The 19,397-nt window shown below is 45.8% G+C and overlaps 1 protein-coding gene across 1 annotated transcript; it reads right to left on the minus strand.

Annotated features, from left to right (window-relative positions):
• Positions 1-14,486: 14,486 nt before the first annotated feature.
• On the minus strand, positions 14,487-18,781 carry LOC311368770 (zinc finger MYM-type protein 1-like; the record flags this gene model as incomplete). The annotated part of the gene is made up of 2 exons (XM_084487549.1): positions 17,966-18,781; positions 14,487-14,498 (listed from the first exon to the last, which is right to left on the minus strand). Exons 1-2 carry the CDS (start codon positions 18,749-18,751, stop codon positions 14,487-14,489), a joined length of 798 nt encoding a protein of 265 aa, XP_084343675.1. The 5' UTR covers positions 18,752-18,781.
• Between the last annotated feature and the right edge of the window lie 616 nt (positions 18,782-19,397).

A 19,397-nucleotide genomic window follows, 5' to 3' on the forward strand; every position in this document is an offset into this window, starting at 1 on the left:
ACTTTATACATAGGGACATACCGTAACATGTTTGTGTTATGTTACATACCCTGTTTTTACTACTCAAAAGTAGTAAAAACTATTCAAAATGAAAAATACAAGGATACTTAGAAACATTCATCTATCCACACACACACACACACACACACGCACGCACGCACGCACGCACGCACGCACGCACGCGCACACACACACACACACACACACACACACACACACACACACCCTTACACGCTGTGCTCGCTGTCCCACAGGGAACATTCCATTTGGTCACTTCTTTATCTCACTTCTCCAAGCAGCTCCTGAATCACTTCCATAACAAAGTGAATTACTCTTGAGAATGCCGGCCATCGATCAGCATGTCTTCACCAACACACTGGCTATAGCAGGTCCATTCTAGGCCTTTAGAGAGACCCTATTAATAATGAAGCACTAATCTCTACAGAATAACAATATGCTAATTCCTAGCTCTTCCACACACACTGCCTCTCTAGGATGACAGCTAGCTAAGCCACTCAACCATGTGCTATTTCTGTCTCGTTGGTTTGATAGACATGGTTCTTCAACTTCAGAAGAGTCTACTTTTGACAAACCCTCAACCCTTATAATAATAGGTATGACTGACAGAATCAAATAACTTCTTCTAATTGTTGCTCACAAACTATTAAAAACTGTGGACCCCAAAACATATTTCTGTTGGTTGAGTGGTTAAAAGAGCAAACCAGGGTCAGGGTCAGGGCAGGTCAGGGTTAGACAGTGGATACAGAGACAGGTCATTAAGGGGTAGGGGTTAGACAGTGGATACAGAGACAGGTCATTAAGGAGCAGGTCGGGGTTGGACAGTGGATACAGAGACAGGACATTAAGGAGCAGGTAGGGGTTAGACAGTGAATACAGAGACAGGTCATTAAGGAGCAGGTAGGGGTTAGACAGTAGATAAAGGCATCGGCCCCCACCAAAATGGGATTGGCCTCCCCTGGTACCCCCCTCCACTAAATCTGCAATTTGATCATTCGTTGTGTGAAAAATAAAGCAGCAAGTATATCATAATATATATATTTCACTTCATGGTACAGTTATTTTGGGGACGTATCTTCCCACATCAGCCACTGCTCTTATGCTTTTTCTTAATTCCTCATTCAATACTCTCTTGTGTAACTGCATCTGGCTGACTGCATATTTCAAGTCTTCCACTTAACATAAACGTTTTTCTTTTAAGATGTGCTGTTTGATCTGTTTATTTCAATCAAATGTTTATAAGCCCTGAATATAAAGACTTTTTAATGGTTGTGTATAAACCAATGGGTGTCACGGACGCTACATCCATACTGTAAAGTCTAATGCACAATCACATATTTCACATTGACAACAAGCAGTGTAGACAGAGATTGATCATTTGAAGAAAGATGTTGTTGCCTCTTCTGATAACGCAGAATTGTTAGGTAAACTGAAGTAATCTTGGGCTGCTATTTGTGTACTGCAAAATATTTAATTAAAAACGGAAGCTGATTTGGCTTGAAATTTTATGAAACTATTTTGGCAACGCTGTTAATGCCTGATGCTTCATACTACATAGCAAATTTTTATGAGCCGCAACCATGCAGCCCTGTTAATTCCAGTGCCAAATACTGAAGCAAATTATCACTACGCAAACGCACACCACATTATGCCTACCATGATTCTTGCTTACGATGTGGTTATCTCTAGTGAGCTGACATTATTTCAAGTCATCAGGTCTTGATCAAGTCAATGATCAAGTCCCAAAATCCAAATCATCCTCATCGTCATACGCTTATCGGTCGGATAAGCGTATGTTATGGAATTATGGAATTATGGAATCAATCTTCGGCCTAGGATACTCTTGTACCAGGTACACTTATGAGCATCCTTATGTTCGAACATGTTGTTTGTTATAGACAACATGTCCATGACTAGCCCAGCAGACAATCCATGACTAGCCCAGCAGTCCAATAACAAACAACCATTTGGGTTTAGATCAGAGAGGCCGTTCCTCCCCACCACACCTCTCCAGATGTCTCCATCGTTGCCCACGTGGGCGTCTCCCAGCAGAACTATGGAGTCCCCTACTGGAACCCCATACAGGACTCCATTCAGGGTCTCCAAGAAGGTAGTACTCTGAACTGCCATTCAGTGCATTCACACAAACAACCCCCCCCACCACCCTTGGCCATAGGGAGGCGACACTCTCGGCCACCGGGGTAAACTCCAACACCGCGGCGCTCAGCCAGGGATTTATGAGAATCCCCACACCCGCCCGGCGCCTCACGCCCCTGGCAACTCCGGAGAAGAATAGAATCCAACCCCTATCCAGGAGTACGGTACCAGAGCTGAGACTGTGCTGAGGTAAGCCCCACCAGATCTAATTGGTAGCACTCCACCTCCCGCACAAGCTCTGGTTCCTTTCACCACAGTGAGGTGACGTTCCACGTCCCCACTGCCAGCTTCTGCTTCTCGGGTCTGGTCCACCGAGACCCCTGACCTTCACTGCTACCCATGTGGCAGCACACCCGACCCCAGCGGGTCTTCCTGCAGGTGGTGGGCCCACAGGACTAAGAGGGGGGAGTGCCACGTCGCTTTTCCGGGCTCCGTGGCAAACCCGGCCACCAGGCGCTCGCCAACGAGCCCTCCGTCCGGGCCTGGCTCCAGACGGGGGCCCCCGTCTCTCCTCCTCTTTCATTGGGGTCTTGGTGAAAAATTCTCAGTCTGGCCCTTCACCTGAGACCACTCTGCCATGGAGACCCTACCAGGAGCACAATGCTCCAGACAACACAGCCCTCAGGTTCACAGGTTCATAAGGTGACGGTTCCAGGGGAGGTCATCAGGGGTAACGCTTTATATTTAAGGTCCTTGTAATAAGCCTTAGTTAATGGTAATAAGACCCTTATTATATGCGTATTAATATTCATTTGTGTTAATAAGACTATGGCCCTGTCCCATTTCTCCCCCCTTAAATCTTCCACTTCGTTTTAAGCCTGCATCGGACCTCACTACGTTTTGAGGGTTGATTATAAGGGCAAAATAGCACTCCCCCTTGCTCCCTACAGTAATGGGACACCCTACCCCTACACAAAAACACACAAAATCTAGGGTTAGGGCAAAAATCTAGGGTTAGGGGAGGTATTGGGATTGTTAACTATTTATTGATTGCTAATAACATTAAGAATAGTCTTATGAGTTTCTTATAGTTGTTAATAAACGTATTACATTATTATTAATGTTATTAAGCAATCAATAAATAGTTAACAAGTTTCTTATAAGTGCTTATAAGTCTTGTAATCTCACAATAAACATGTTTTTATTAACACTTATAGATAGGCTTATTAACACCATTTAATGTTATTAAGCATATATAAGTGTTGTATTACCTATTAACAAAGGCTTATTACAAGGACCTTAATATGAAGCGTTACCCTTGGTCAATGGTTAACCATTAACCTTCGTTCAAACAGGTAACAAATCAACACACTTGTATCTTCAATTGAATATCATTTATACTTTTTTAGAGCGTGACGTGAGGATGTCCTAGATGACGCTCTAGCCCAGGTTAGCACAAAAGCTAACCATTTTGGATGTTGCAGAGCCTAAACAACGTCAATATTTAACCTACAAACACAATGTCAAGCTTAAACGGTTACGTTATTTCTTGTTACACTGACGCTAAAACGATTAATCAATTGGAAATATGATTGTTATATATTGGGCGTTTTTATGTTGTTTATATGGCTAGAGACTAGGTGCTTGCTACATACTTGCTACAAACTCAAATCTCAACTCAAATCCTTTCTCTTGATTCAAGCCATTCCACATTTATTTACGTCTTAACCTATGTAGCTTTACTAAAACATATTTTAAACATAACTTTGTACTAAAGCACTCACCTCATTTTCTGCAGGAAAAGCATTTTCTAGTTTCAAATGTTCCTCCAACCAACAACATGATATAACTTTTCAGACACTCTGACTGTAGGAGACCAGTTGGGTCCACCCTTGATACATCCCACTCGATCTGGAACTTCATCATGATCTCCAATTATAATGTATATTTCATGTTTTTTTTTAAATTATTGTGTTCAATGATGAATGATGATCATAAAAAAGTGAGTTGTAATCACATTCCTATGCAGCCTTGGCTTATTCCATTGGGAATTCTCCCATGCAGCTGAGAATTATGATTATGATTCTATGTATGATGGGTGTAAAACCCCCCCCGATAGGGGTTAGACAGTGAATACAGAGAAAGGTAATCAAGGAGCAGGTGGGTTGGACAAGTGAATACAGAAACATATCAAGGACGGCGCACAGCTGACCTTTTCGAGACCTAGACATCCCCTGCTATAACGACCATACTCTCCATCCTTATGTATGGTTATGTAAGAAGGTTATGTAAGAACTGTGTTGTTCTATCACGACCATACTCCGCATCTCCCTGGGTTATGTAAGAGCTCTTCTCGCTCTGTGTCTTGCTGGTTCTGTGGGGCTTCTAGAGTTGTTGACACAGATAATTACTTTGTATTCATCTGATATGTATTTTAAGCGGATGGATGTTGAAATGGTTTCAGCCTGACAAACTTCAGCCCATCCAGCATAAGGACTGCTTCTTATTCCTTCTGAGAGGGTCATCTGAGAGGGTATTCTCTCCAAGTAATGGAGGGAAGACTGCGTGACAAGGTGAAGGCATGTTGGTTCAAACTAAAGCAGAACAGTGTCCCTACAGGTTCCTATAATTATAAGTTGAAAAGTAACCCTTTGAAGATAAAACATTTTCTTTTACAACAAACAATCAACAAACGATTCTTGCTCAACCGAGCCAACTGACTATACCCTGACTATATCCTGACTACACCCTGCTCGACTAGCTGATGAAGAGAACCTCGACAAACAAAAGGTTGCGATCTGGGAATGATCCCATGCGTGTTGACACATTGCCAATTGGTTTGAGTGAAGACGCTGCCGTGACATTTGGCTAAGGTCACGCCACGTGATCTCCCCATTCTGACCGACAAGACCCCCTGCGCGGTACACTTGCAGCGCTACATGCTAACGCTAATCATTTGTAGCACACTTGATTCAAGGAGAGCTTTCTTTAATGTTGTCTAGTGCTGAAGTCTGTTGTTTAGCAAGGGGCTAGCACGGCGTCTGGTTTAATGGCCATGCATTTTTTAGGAAATGTACGAAATGAACAGCCTCTATGTAATGCATATTACATATATATATATATATATATATATATACACACACTGTATATAAATAGGTTGTCATTGGTTCCTTCAGTGTTCATGATCGATAGTTAGATAGATAGACAAGGAAAAATATATATCTGTATGACCAATAGAAGAAAAAAACATCCATATCTAATAGAATATACACCCATATTAAAAAAAACAACAAACATCATATCATCAACAGTAATGCTGTTCACTAGGTACAGTGAAAAGTCTTAGTAGCAACAATGGAAGCAGGTGGATACAGCTTCCCACAGAGGGGACGGGCGAAAGGCAGAGGGACAGGGAGAGAAGTAGAGAAATAGAGAGAGAGAGAGAAAGAGACCATAGAAGCCTAGTGATTGGTCATTTGTTATTCAAGATAGCAATTGGCACGCCGCCACCCTGATTAATGCCTTGTTACACTTAATACACGTTTCATTTCAGGTGCTGCTAGTGGACAATACAGAAAATCAAAGATATGCTTGCTTGACATTCAAATCCATTTGACTGATTAGCATTGCCAGATCTCCTTGCATCTCACTCCACGCACACACATAGGAAGGTTAGCCTACTATTGCTATTTAATTTACCCATGCCACTGAATGACTTCAATTTCTGATACATGGATGTAGTTGAGAAAAAATTAAGAAAACCTATCACATATCATAATGCGGCCATGTCATCCTACACCATAATTTAAAAGAATGAGGTGGGGATGTGCACACTACCACTACTGCTATTATCCTACACCATAATGACATAGAGGTTAATGAATGCACAGTGGGGACTGGTCAGGCGTTGGTGAGGGTGTGTGCGTGTTCAGACATGGTATTGTGATCAAGATACAAACCATTAGTAAATACATGCTGGTAAAACCTTGGATGTGTCAATAAACATATGTTTTCTATATGTATCCATCCATCTATACTCATCTATTGATCCTCCTTCTCCTGGCTAGATCTTTCTGTGTATATATTTACTTTCTCTCCAGGCAATGTACACCTCATGTGTTATGATGTAGGATACATCATGCAGAGCCCAAAAGGAACCTCTCTATTGGCTTGCAAAGTGTAAGACCACTTAATTAATGTAGAAAGAACTGGTTTTATAATAATTTGCCATTTTCGGTAAAAAACAGTTACAGTACACTTTAAACTCTTCACACATACCTTTCCGTCTGAGTGTATTAGAGACTTGTTAATTCTGCTGAACACTTCTATTCCCGTCTATGCCGGCTGGTTCCCTCTGTCTCTCTCTCTGTCTCCCCGTCTCTCTCTGTGTGTCTCTCTCTCTCCTGAACCATGCCCACTATTTTAGACACTTCTGTGCAGAAATCTTCTGCCACAATTTGTGTCCCTTTGAAAATAATGGTAGAAAACCAATTTTCTTGTTCTTTTTCTTTCAACGCCCTCCAGAGAGGTTTTGTGCAGTGACATTTCTGTTGGATTTGCATGGTGTTTGAGTAAGTACAAGCAACTTATTGTCCAGCTTTAAGAAGATTTTTCAACAAGACGGGTTGATGGCTTTTGACTAATACACACATCACATCTTACGTGCATTTTTGAGGTTTTTATTTTTATTACACTCAATATATCGTGGGGTAATTTAGTTTAATGCTTAGACTCCACCCAAAGGGAACCAGGTTCGATCCCTAATGCCCTAAGTGTACCTGTAGGCTTCCCACGTCTCAACCCATTCAACAAGCAACAATTAAAAAAACTTAAATGAGCTTAAATGTCTGCATTACTGTGAGTGTTATTATTATTGTTATTATAAGTTTATTGCAAACACAAATGCAAACTTGCACAGACTATCAACAACAACAAAAACAACAACAACAACAAACCTTGTGTTATTCACCACCACGCTTCTCCATTAGTAGCGTCTCGATGACAGTGAAACCCCTTTTACCTCAACGAAATGTGACGGGGGTGATGGGGGTCGGTGGGTGCCCCCGCCTGCTAGGCGGGTGTCAGATGACTTTGGTTCTACACCCCAGCAGTGGTGAGGGTGGGCAGTGCAGGAGGTAGAGGGCATGTTTCTGACAATGCCTTTAAGGTGCAGTGGAAACGTTGCCACAGCTCAGTGTGCGGTGGAGCCTGGCATCCCCTCTGGTTTCATCGGCGGCTTGCTGTCTGTGTCACGGTGCTGGTGGAGCGATGCCTGCTTCCTGCTGCAGAGATCCAGAGGGCTGAGTGGTGAAGCTCCTCCCTCTCTGTTTTACATCCTTAATGACCCTGCTCAGAGATAAAAAAATAAAAGTAATAAAAGTATATTACAATTTTTATATAGATTATTTACAATGATTTATGTTAACTAGCTTTTTGTTTATTGGTGGCGCTTTCTAGGTTGCATGTATACATCTGTTATTGTTGAGGTAAAATACAGGGGTCTGCCGTTTTACTGGGATTGCTTCTGACATGTGGCTAAACAACATAGTCTGTATAAAATAAATAAGAGCATGCATTGTTCTGGCAATCAGAACACACATTAGTGTTGACATGCTAACATTTAACAGGCAGGAAAAGGAGGAAAAGTATTTTTGAGATATGTGGTCACTCATGCTCACCTCTTATCATCTGTCAACACCACATGTTTTCTTCTTAAGTTACCTATAGGCTCTCCTGGCTTTCCTTTAATCAGACATTAAAGTGCTCTGTTTCAATCAGACGGCTCAATTTAGATTGTAATTACCGCGTAGAAATTCCTTACGCTTTGGTCTTTGTGTTTCGCCTCCGTGGGTCACTAGCAAAAGGTGTTTTCTAAAATACGACAGTTGGTGATAATTAGAAAATGGGATTTAGCAGAATGTGTTGCAAAGCAAATGCATGAGAATTTACAAAAACAAAAAAATATCACCCACTCCCCCCCTCCCACACACACACACACACGCCTATATACACCCACGACAACACACAGAGAAATACACACACACACTTCCACATACAGACACACACACATGCCCATATACACATGCACGACAACATGCACACACACGCCAACCTTTAATGGCAAGCCTCCGAGGCAAGCCTCATCCCTCTGTGAGACAGAGGGATGATAGAAATATGTATACAAAGCATTGAGAGAGATATATATTGAAAAACAGGAAGAGAGAGAGAGAAGTATAGGAAAACAGAGAGAGAGAGAGAGAGAGAGAGATATATAGGAAACCAGAGAGAGAGACAGGTGTAAATAAAAACAGAGAGAGAGAGACAGGTGTAAATAAAAACAGAGAGAGGGAGATAGGTGTAAATAAAAACAGAGAGAGAGAGATAGGTGTATATGAAAACAGAGAGAAGGAGAGATAGGTGTAAATAAACATATTTACACTGCCAAATATGCCCGTCTTGTGCCCGCCTTTTTCCCTACATGGTCTACGCGTTTCCGCTGACCGAGGTAATATACCAGCTTGATTTTGCACCCCAATTAACCCTCTCGGACCCTACACACATTGGCGGTTTCATTATGATGTAAATGCAATTAGACGGCTTTGCGGTTCCAGGGGGCTTTGCGGTTCCAGGGGGGGCGGGACTTGGGTAGAGGTGTTGCTGCATTGTCTCTATAACAGAGACAATACAGCGATATCAACATGAGTAGTTCTAACTGGAGAGCATTTAACGAAGACGGGGAAAGACAATACTATATATGCTAGTACTACTACTATGTTGGCGTTTTTGCACTTGTGAATAGTTAATCTATTTGTAGCCTACACTTAGATGAATACTCATTCTTGCATGCGAGTGTCTTGAATCATAAAAAAATAAAAACATTTGCAGTATGCAAATTATTCTAAAGAGGTCTACTCTCCGTACGTAGCCCCGCCTACTCCAGTGAACCAAGAAAGCCGGCTCCTTGATGAAGGCGGATTTTACCCCCTCGGTTATACACAGGCAAGACAGTGAAATTGCAGGGAGTGCCAAGCCACGACCGTACCGGCTTGGCAGTGTAAAAAACGTATGAAGACTGGCCGAGGTGCAGGAGCTTCTCCTGACAGCGGTAACTCCAGCCTGAGGGAAGAGGATAAATTAATTTGAGCTTCTACCATTCATCATGTCTCCTCCACACCCTCCTCCCCCCGCACCCCTGTCCTCTGTGGTCCTCTTTTAACATTTTCTCTTCCTTGGTTTCACACATGGGAGTCGCCGCAATATAATGTGGGGGGGGGGGGGGGGGGGTCACGTCTCCCTCACCTTAAAAAAAAAGTAGTTTTGACCCCCCCACATTTGCCGTCAAAAATATTAGTGCATGACTGGTCTACTAATCCAGCATTCTTTCCATTGCTTCACAATCAAATCCGTTCCAATTTATCAGTAAGGGGAATACCCATATCAATAGAAAACCACTCCGCGTTTTCCTGGTTTCCTAACGCCGCATCGTGCACACACATTCAAAACATGCACCGAACCAAGCCTATGTTGAGAGTCGCATCAAAGACAGAGACAGACTTCAGCAACACGTGTAATTGTCAAAATGACCAGCTTTAGCTGAAAAGGCTTTCTTTCTGTTCTATTTAACCTATATTTTAGTGCCAGGTCTGTAGTATCCGGCTGCACGCCAGTTTATAGAGAGTCATGACAGCGTGACGTCATTGTTACGTGAGCCGTAGAGAGAGAGAGGCTTGTTCAGGTGTAAGCTGGCGGTTGACAATAATAAAAGGTTAAGTTCACAGTCGTGGTCCGCGCGTTCTTCCACATAACATTGGCGACGAAGATGGAGTTTCAATTCTCACCTCTGCCTCCGTTCCTCGCTCTGCCCGGTGAACCACCGATTCCGTGGTCCCGCTGGCACAAGTCGTTTGAGACGTTCGTAGCGGCTATCGGGCTAACCGGCGCTTCCGAAGCGAGGCGGAGAGCCATGCTGATCCACAGCCTGGGCAACGAGGGTCAGCGCATCTTCTGGACTCTCGGACCCGCGCCGACATACACGGACTGTATCACCTTACTGGCTGGACATTTCGCCGCCCCGCAGAGCATCATGGTCCGGCGGATTATCTTCCGCTAACGCCGACAGCGGCCGGGTGAGTCGGTCCACCAGTACATCGCCGACCTCCGGTGTCTGGCCAGCCTCTGTAAGTTTTAGAACGCTTTAGAAGACGAAATGATCCGAGGCCAGCTAGCGAAGCATACAGTTAATCCTAAACTACGTGAGAAACAGTTCATGGCGCCGGACGACCTGCCATTGTCACAGGCGGTGGAATTAGCCTTCCAGCTCGAGTCAGCTGCTCAGTTAGCGTCACGGCTAGCGGCACCAGACCCAGCCCCACCGCACACCGCTTCCTTAGCACAAACAGTGGCCCCGTCGGCTCAACCCTACCCGACCTCGAGATAAACGTCGTGGGACATCAGAGCGCTACAGCGCGCTAGCCGTGTGGGAACTGTGGCTCTTCTTCTCACCCGTCACGTGCGCCAGCATGCCCGGCCGTGGGGCAGCGGTGCAAGCACTGCGGTAAGATGAATCACTTTTCCAGAGTGTGCCGCTCCGCACCGGCCTCCGCAAGTCCCCGGACACGCTCGTCCCGCCCGCCTAGCCCAACCACCATCCACTCTGTGGGTTCCAGCGCCAAGCCATTCACATGGTGTACGGTGTAACTGAACGGTGTTTGCCTGCCACGGCTTCTGGACACTGCCGCCTCCAGGTCCCTACTCAACGAGTCCACCGTCCGGCGGCTCTTTCCTCGACAGACAATCAGGGCGGATGCAGAGGAGCTGTACGGCTATGGACATGCAAAGATCGGCATGGTAGGCACTACCACCTTCGCCGTTCGCTATGGCTCCAGGGCCCTCCCAGCATTCACCTTTCAAGTTTCATGCCAAGGCACCAACCTTCTGGGGTTTGACCTGTTCTGCGCTCTGGGTTTCTCCATCACGGACAACGTGGGTGCCACCATTCTGACAGTGGCCACGCCCTGGCAGCAACACTGGCCGTCGCTTTTCACTGGGCTGGGCTGTCTTTCCGCTTTCAACCACCAGCCGCTCATAAACCAGGAGGTGCCCGCAGTCATCCAACCTTTGCGTTGGCTGCCCCTCGCCCTAAGAGATGATGTCACGTCCGAGCTGCAGAAACTGTTAGATGCTGGCATCATTGAGCAGGTCGACGCCTCGCCCTGGGTCTCTAACCTGGTAGTGGCCAGGAAGAAATCGGGCGGCCTGCGCCCCTGCATCGACCTCAGGCAGGTAAATAAGGCAATGATCCCTGACAAATTCCCACTGCCTATGGTGGAGGAGCTGTCCGCCAAGTTCTATGGCTCAACGGTCTTCTCCAAGCTTGACCTTCACCAGGGCTACCTACAGGTTCCCTTACACCAGGACAGTCGCAACCTTACTGCCTTCGTAACCCACATGGGGGTCTTCCGTTACACCCGCATGCCCTTCGGCCTCAGCTCTGCCCCTAGCTGTTTCCAAAAGATCATGGCCACCATCTTCGCAGCCGTCCCAGAGGTGGTCGTGTACCTCGATGACATTGTGGTGCACGGAGAGACGTCAGCCTCACACGACGAGCGCCTTTCCAGGGTGCTGGACATCCTCAGCAGCCACAACCTGACAGTGAACGAGGAGAAGTGCAATTTTGCTGCATCTACCATCCAGTTTGTGGGGTTCCGTCTGACAAGTGACGGCCTAAGCCCGCTCCACTCAAACGTCGATGCCGTCCTGCATCTGCCCGAGCCTTCCTGCCCTGCGCAGCTGTCATCATTTCTCAGGATGACGGCCTACTATTTACGCTTCCTTCCTCACTACTCAGAGACCACCGCACCGCTGCGTGCTCTCCTCAAGAAGGACGCACCCTGGTCTTGGACCCCTCCATGCTCTGCCGCTGTCCACCGGCTAAAATCCCAACTCACTTTCCCGCCAGTTCTCGCCCACTTTGACCTGATGAGCCCTACGTTCGTGACTTGTGACGCATCCAACACGGCTGTTGGCGCCATCCTGTCCCAACTCCAGCGAGGGACAGAGCGCCCAGTGGCATTTGCCTCGAAGTCTCTCACTCCAACTGAGCGCAAGTACTCGGTGGGGGAATGGGAAGCGCTGGCCTGTGTCTGGGCATGTGAAAGATGGCACATGTACCTGTACGGGCGGCACTTTACCCTGCGGACAGATCATCAGGCCCTCACTGCCCTGCTGGCCACAACCGGGTCTGGGCATAAGCCGCTGCGCCTTTATCGCTGGTCCGAGAGGCTGCAGGCGTACAACTTCACTACACAGTTTACGCCCGGCAAGGAGAATGTCGTGGCAGACTTGCTCTCCAGAGCCACACCTGATCCTGCGCCAGACACCGTCCAGGACCCCTCAGAGCCGGAGCTGATTCTCATGTTGCACACGCCCCTCCAGGCAGCAATTTCTCTGCAGGAACTCCAAGAGGCATCCGCACAGGACCCCGTGCTTGCCCAGCTCTGCACTTACATCCAAGAGGGCTGGCCTGTCAGAGTCCTAGAGGAACTGGCACCCTTCCACCGAGTCAAGGGCGAGCTCTCTTGCTGGAACAATGTCTGTGTGGCACAGGGATTGCGCACAGTGGTCCCCAGCACTCTAAGGGCACGCGTCCTGGCCATGGTGCACGAGGGCCACCTCAGCGTGGTGAAGACTAAGCAACGCTGCAGGAGCTCGGTCTGGTGGCCGGGCATTGACAGAGACGTAGAGGTGATGGTGAAGGACTGCACTGCTTGCCTCACCAGCGGTAAAACCGGCCTGCCCCCTCCTCCGCCCCTACAGCCCCTGCCGTGGCCACCGGCACCGTGGACCCACATTCAGGTGGATATCTGCGGCGAACTCCACGGCGTCCCTCAGCACCAACGTTCCCGACACCATCACCACCGACAATGGGCCCCAGTTCATCTCGGCCGACTTCGCTTCCTTCGTGGAGGGGAGAGGAATCAAACATGTCAGGACTGCTTTGTACCATCCCCAAGTTAACGGTGGCGTGGAGAGGTTCAACCAGACACTCAAGAATGGGCTCAGAGCACACCTGGCAGATGGCCTCCCTTTCTCATCGGCACTGCAGAGCACCTTACTCCACTACAGAGCAGCACCGCACACCACAACAGGCAGTTCTCCAGCTCTCCTGATGCTAGGACGCGAGCTGCAGCTTCCCCTGGATCGTCTGCGCCCTCCAACAAGAAACTCCTCAGCAGCGACACTGTCTCTGGGGAACAGAGTGGCAGAAAAGCAACGGCGCATGAAGCAGCGGTTCGACAGAGGGTGTCGAGCGAGAGCCCCTGCACTCACGGTGGGGGACTGGGTCCGGATCCGTCGACCCAACCGGTCCCACAAACTGCTCTCATTCTGGTCCACGCCACGGCAGATCACAGCACAGCTAGGGTCGGCTACTTTCCGCTTTACTGACGGTTCACGTTGGCTGCAGCCGGGTGGCATTATGCGGATGTGGACTGGGGCGTTGAGGTCCCGGCTGCGCATCCACCTGAGCCTGAGGTAGCGCCCGAACCCCTGCAGCCCGGACCTCGTCCCACTCGGGTCCACCAAAGGCCATCTTACCTCAAGGACTATGTGACATTTTAGTTAGTGCATAGCCTATCACGTGGAAGAATAACCCACAAGGCTATGCAGGCAAGCCGGTAGTCCACCCGGTTTAGCCAGACAGGTTGGTTGGTTGATAATGTTCATTTGCACTGGTTCAGGTTCTTAAAAGGGGGGGGGGTAAATGTAGTACAGCGTGTAGTGTAGTGTAGTGACAGCGTGACGTCAGTGTTACGTGAGCCGTAGAGAGAGAGGCTTGTTCAGGTGTAAGCTGGCGGTTGACAAAAATAAAAGGTTAAGTTCACAGTCGTGGTCCGCGCGTTCTTCCACATAACAAAGTCATGTTAGAGACTTAAATGAATCCATCCATCTTAATGGTAAACGCATGGCTTCAGTCCCACTCAGATGAAGACTTGCTTGTATAATGTTTTAATAACCATAATCCCAAATCATGTCGTCAGTCAGTGTAATTAGAGCCATGTAACTTTTCATCGGTTGTGGTTCATGAGCGATTCAAGTGATTTTCAAATAAATGAGGAACGTCATTGAACTGAATATACTGCAATGGCATTGTTTTGCAGTCTAATACAGCAAGTCTGAATGGATGAGCAACCGGTTTGGCACTGACCAAGCAACCAACATCAGTATTTTCCTTTGTGTGCTGTTGAAAACTATTTTATTTGAAATGCTGGTCACATCCACTTTTCTGATGCTACTCTCAAGCTTTAAGAGAGTCCCAGGTGGCTTCTGGCCTGGGGCGTGGACTTAGAGGACAGGAGGAACTAGTGAGGAACCTAGTGAGGAACCTAGTGAGGACAAGAGACAGAAGGTGAGAGAGTGAGGACAAGAGACAGAAGGTGAGAGAGTGAGGACAAGAGACAGAAGGTGAGAAAGTGAGGACAAGAGATAGAAGGTGAGAGAGTGAGGACAAGAGCCAGAAGGTGAGAGAGTGAGGACAAGAGCCAGAAGGTGAGAGAGTGAGGACAAGAGACAGAAGGTGAGAGAGTGAGGACAAGAGACAGAAGGTGAGAGAGTGAGGACAAGAGGTGTCTCTTCAGACATTACTTTATTAACCATTGTTACCTTCAAATAATCGTTTTGAATCCCTATCCACAACAAACAACATACAACGTTTATATTTGTTTTTGTTCCAGCTATGAATCTATGAATAAGAAAATATTTTATGTTTGTATTTCAAATACTTCAAATACAAACAAGTTTTCATTCTTCATAGTTTTTGTTTATTAGCCCTGAATGTTTGAAGACATTAACTCTGTAAATACATTGTGCTTGAGGTTGGGATTGTGTAGTGAGAAAATAGTGTGTGTGTGTGTGTGTGTGCCGCCTTAATGTCAGATGCCAAATGCCTGAGCGCAATCAACCTTCATGATTACTTATGACCACTGCATATCTCCGCCGATCCATAAAGAGAGTCCCCGCCCTCCGCCAACGCCATGCCCAAGAGCGTCGACCCGGCCCGACGCAACCCATCCCTCTAGCCCCAAGAAATGATGTATCAATCCATGCAATCTTTATCAAGCCACAAAGTCAACAGCCAGGGTGCGACTGAGCTGATCCCCGGTCTGCTGGGGTCACACATCAGCACGATGGACGTTGATCCCACAACAAAAGCCGTGGTGGTTGTGGTGGGTACAGAAACCACAGCAGGCCCCGTGGACCCCATCAGTGTCCTCGAGCTTCACAGCCCACCACGACCTGCTATGTACAGACATTATGTCTGCAACTGTTGGAATGGGAGGCTGCTTGTGTGTGTGTGTGTGTGTGTGTGTGTTGTTGCTATTCATCCCAGCTAGCATTGCAGCCACTGCTGATCTAAAGGTTACCAGCAGAGTCAAGGTAAAGGCTTACAAAATGAAAAATAAAAGGTTTGTAGGAAATGGCTCTTGTTGTTGCTGTTTTCTAAGAACCTAATGGAATGGAAAGGAATTGTGTGAGAAGTATTACTCAACCATTGTAGGAAGACATTCAGACAGGGGAACCGTCAGGGCCCTCTAGGCCCTCGGAGAGGGCCTAAGACATTATAGATATTCTAATTTTATTTTATTAATTCATAATTTGACAATCAACATCTAAACAAAAATGTTTCTGAGGAAATAAACCCTTCAAACCTGCCTATTCAATTTGTGTTGGAATGTGAAGGGTTAAATGAAAGAAGCCTTTGTCAGCCTATCAGAATTTTGCTGACTCGGCAGTTGTTGGGAAGGAAAATGCTATGCAGCTCTGTGATTGGTGGTCCCGCTATAATTTCACAGAGGGTCGAGTAATAGTAATTCAATGAGACTAATTTCAAATGACAATAAAATTGACCAATCATATCTTCCCTCTAAATGGGTGGGTTCCGCCCGCTGTGAGGGACACGAATCACAAGCCAATAAACTAGCTACTAGCTTATGGGGCATGATTTGGTTTACTTCACGATGGCAGCCGCCGCAAGTAACCTAACCGAGGAGAAGAACTTTGTTTCTGATTTATTATCTACGCCGTTTTCTAAGTTAACTTTTAATAAAAAGTTGGAGTTAGTCGTAACATGAAGACCCACACCAGAGCTAAAATTGGTTCAGAAAACCAAAGCTTTTGAAAAACATTTCAACTCATTTCAACTCCACCAACTCCACCAACTATACCCGAGGATTACAGGATCAACCAGTGGCGGTTCTAGACAAATTTTACTAGGGGGGCCAAAGAGGGGCCGGTGTTCAACCAGAGGGGCACAAAAAAAAGGCACAAAATGATATTTAAAGATTTATTTATTTTATTTTCAAATCAGTAAAATACAAAGAAAACTTCCCTGTATGGCCCAATAAAACAAACCAGCTCAACTGTACTGCATGGCTTTTTAACTTAACCACTCAATTTATGGAGCTCATGCCCTAAATCCTGAAGCTAAAGGAGGTAGGGCCGTAGAAAAATGAAAAATACAGTACAGGGTACAAATACAGTGTGTCAATTCAATGTGAACAAACCTCCAGGGTACAACAAAGGGTATAAAAATGTGACATTACCTATTAATGTAAACACTACACTACAACAACAGGATACGGCGGTTGTGCTGTCTGGCAAAACGGTCCACAAATGCATCCAGATCCAGAGCCTTGGCCCTTCTGGACTCTATGCTCAGGACACCAAGATCACTGAGTCTCATGTCAGTAGTGGTGGACCGCAGGAAGGTTTTGATCAGTTTCAGTGTGGAGAAACTGCGTTCGCAAGAGGCTGAGCTTACAGGAAGGGTTACGGCAATCTTGCACAGTCTAAAGAGTTCAAAGAAAACTTCCCTGTATGGCTCAATAAAACAAACCAGCTCAACTGTATTGCATGGCTTTGTAATTTCACCACTCTGTATTTTTCTGTCCAAAACTCTCTTAAATTGATGGAGCTCATGCCCTAAATCGTCAATGTCTGCATTGTACAAACGGCCAAATGAAAAAACATTGGTCTCCTTTAAAAAGGCATCACTCTGGGGGTTGAGAGACTGTATGCTTGTCATGAGCTCACAGTTGGTATTGGAGAAACGTCTGTTCAGCTCCTTGAGCATGCTGTCAATTACAGGATAGAAAAATGATGTGCAAAACATAGCTTTGTCACGTTCTACCTCCCTCTGACCAACAGTGCTTAGTGTGCAGTAGCCACTGAGCCTAGTGCTCAGCATTGTCTGACGTTTTGCCACTGATGGTGCAGAATCACAGTGCTCACAAATAGTCAATGCTTCATCCCACAACTTATCAAAGAAAGACTCCTGCCTGTGGTCTTTCAATGTCTGGACTAAAGCATTTACCAAGTCAACAGCTCTAGCCAGATCAACAGTTTGTGACTGTAACATGTCAGACAGTAGTTTTGTCTCCCCAAACAACTTACTAAGAGTGACAAGGTGCACAACAAATTGTAGGTCAATTTGATGCAGAAGACCTCGGGCCTCAACAGTTCTTTCACCGTGGCGTTCTTGAGCAATCTGTTGCAGTAGTCGTTTAAGGGCAGGTAGAGTGTCCATTATGTTGCGTAGGGCTAGAAATCGGCATGCCCAACGTGTGTCGCTTAAACGATGCAACTCTCTTGTTTTGCCATACATTTCTTTTTGGAGAGACAGCCATTTTGGGTGCACATATGAGCCAGAGGTAAAAATATAAAGGCTCTGTAACAAAGGAAAAAACTCCTCAGTTTCTGGGACATTTTTGACTACATCAACTAACACTAAATTGAGACAGTGTGCACTACAATGAATGTAGAAGGCAAATTTAGCCTGTTCTTTGATCCTTGCCTGAACCCCTGAATGTTTACCGCTCATAACGGCAGCGCCATCGTATGCTTGGCCTACAAGGTTATTTTTGTAGTTCAGGCCGTAACTTTCCAGTAAGTTCACTATTTTTCCAGTTAGGCTTGCTGCATCTAACCTCTCTGTAGATTCAAAATGGAGAAAACTCTCCTTAATGGCCCCATTGTAATAGTACCTGAGTGTGAAAGAAATCTGTTCACTTTTTGAAACATCCTTTGTTTCATCTGCCATGATGCTGAAAACCTCACTGTTCTTCACTTCTTCTATGATTTCAGAACGAACCATTTCTGCCAAACAACCCAAAACCTCATTCTGGATGATCTTGCTTGTGTACTTTGCATTGTTAATAGAAGTTAATCTTCTCTTAACAAGTGGGTCGTGGTTAGCAACTGTGCTAAGAATTTCCCTAAAGTTTCCTTTGTTATTGGACTCTTCAGATTCATCATGCCCTCTTTGTGCTATGTTTTGTGTAGCTGTAAGTAACAGCACTTCCCCAATTGTTTTAATGTATGCCCGATTTTCTTGTACTTGTTTAGTGTGTTCTTTGTTAAGGATATCTGCTAGTGTTGCATCATTTTTAACAGCACTTTGATAATCCCGCCATGCTATCATCGCACACTTGTGTCGCTCAGACTTTGCATGAACTGAAAACCCTGCCTTTCTCATAGTTGCATTTTTCCAGTTTCTAAACCCAGGGGTTGAAACAAAAACAGTGTCAGGGGCCTTTGGTGTGCTAAAATGTCTACATGCATAGCAATATGTAGAGTCCATTATGACAGAATACTCAAGCCATGGATGAAGAGTATACCAGTTTTGCCTGAAGCACCGTCTTCTGTCCCCCATCAAAGTGGTTGGGAATATATTCAAGTTCGGCTGTACTGGTGCATCATTCTTGGACTTGCTGATATCTGTAGAAAGATGTACAGTAAACATAGAGCACAACTACAACATTTATTTACTTACGCATGTATATCTGCATGTAGTTCAAGTTTGTGCCATATTGGCACAAATTGAATTTACAGCAGAAAGCATAATTTTAAGGATACACAGTAGACCTACAATGAAATTGTAATTGCACTACTTTGCAAACATAAATAACCTTCTTCATCACAAACCTGCAGTACTTGATCCACATGGATTTACTTGCTGTACCTCTGGCTGTTTCTCTCTCTGTCTCTGTATGTTTTCTTCCTCCTCACCCTCTTCTTCATCCTTCTCACTCTCTGAAATTTCCCTCTCTGTGTCAGAGCCCTCACTTTCATCAAATGCCCTCTCTCCAACCTCCTCCGACTCTCCCTCTTCCTGCTCCTCAGCTCTCTCAATACCTTGACTTGTTTCTCTCACTGCTGTTTCTTTCACTTTTTTGTTTACTGGGGCAAAAAAGGATGCTATATTCTTTCCTCGTTTCATGATAGCT

This window comes from Micromesistius poutassou, assembly GCF_964030765.1.
Source record: "Micromesistius poutassou genome assembly, chromosome: 23".
Classification (NCBI taxonomy): domain Eukaryota; kingdom Metazoa; phylum Chordata; class Actinopteri; order Gadiformes; family Gadidae; genus Micromesistius; species Micromesistius poutassou.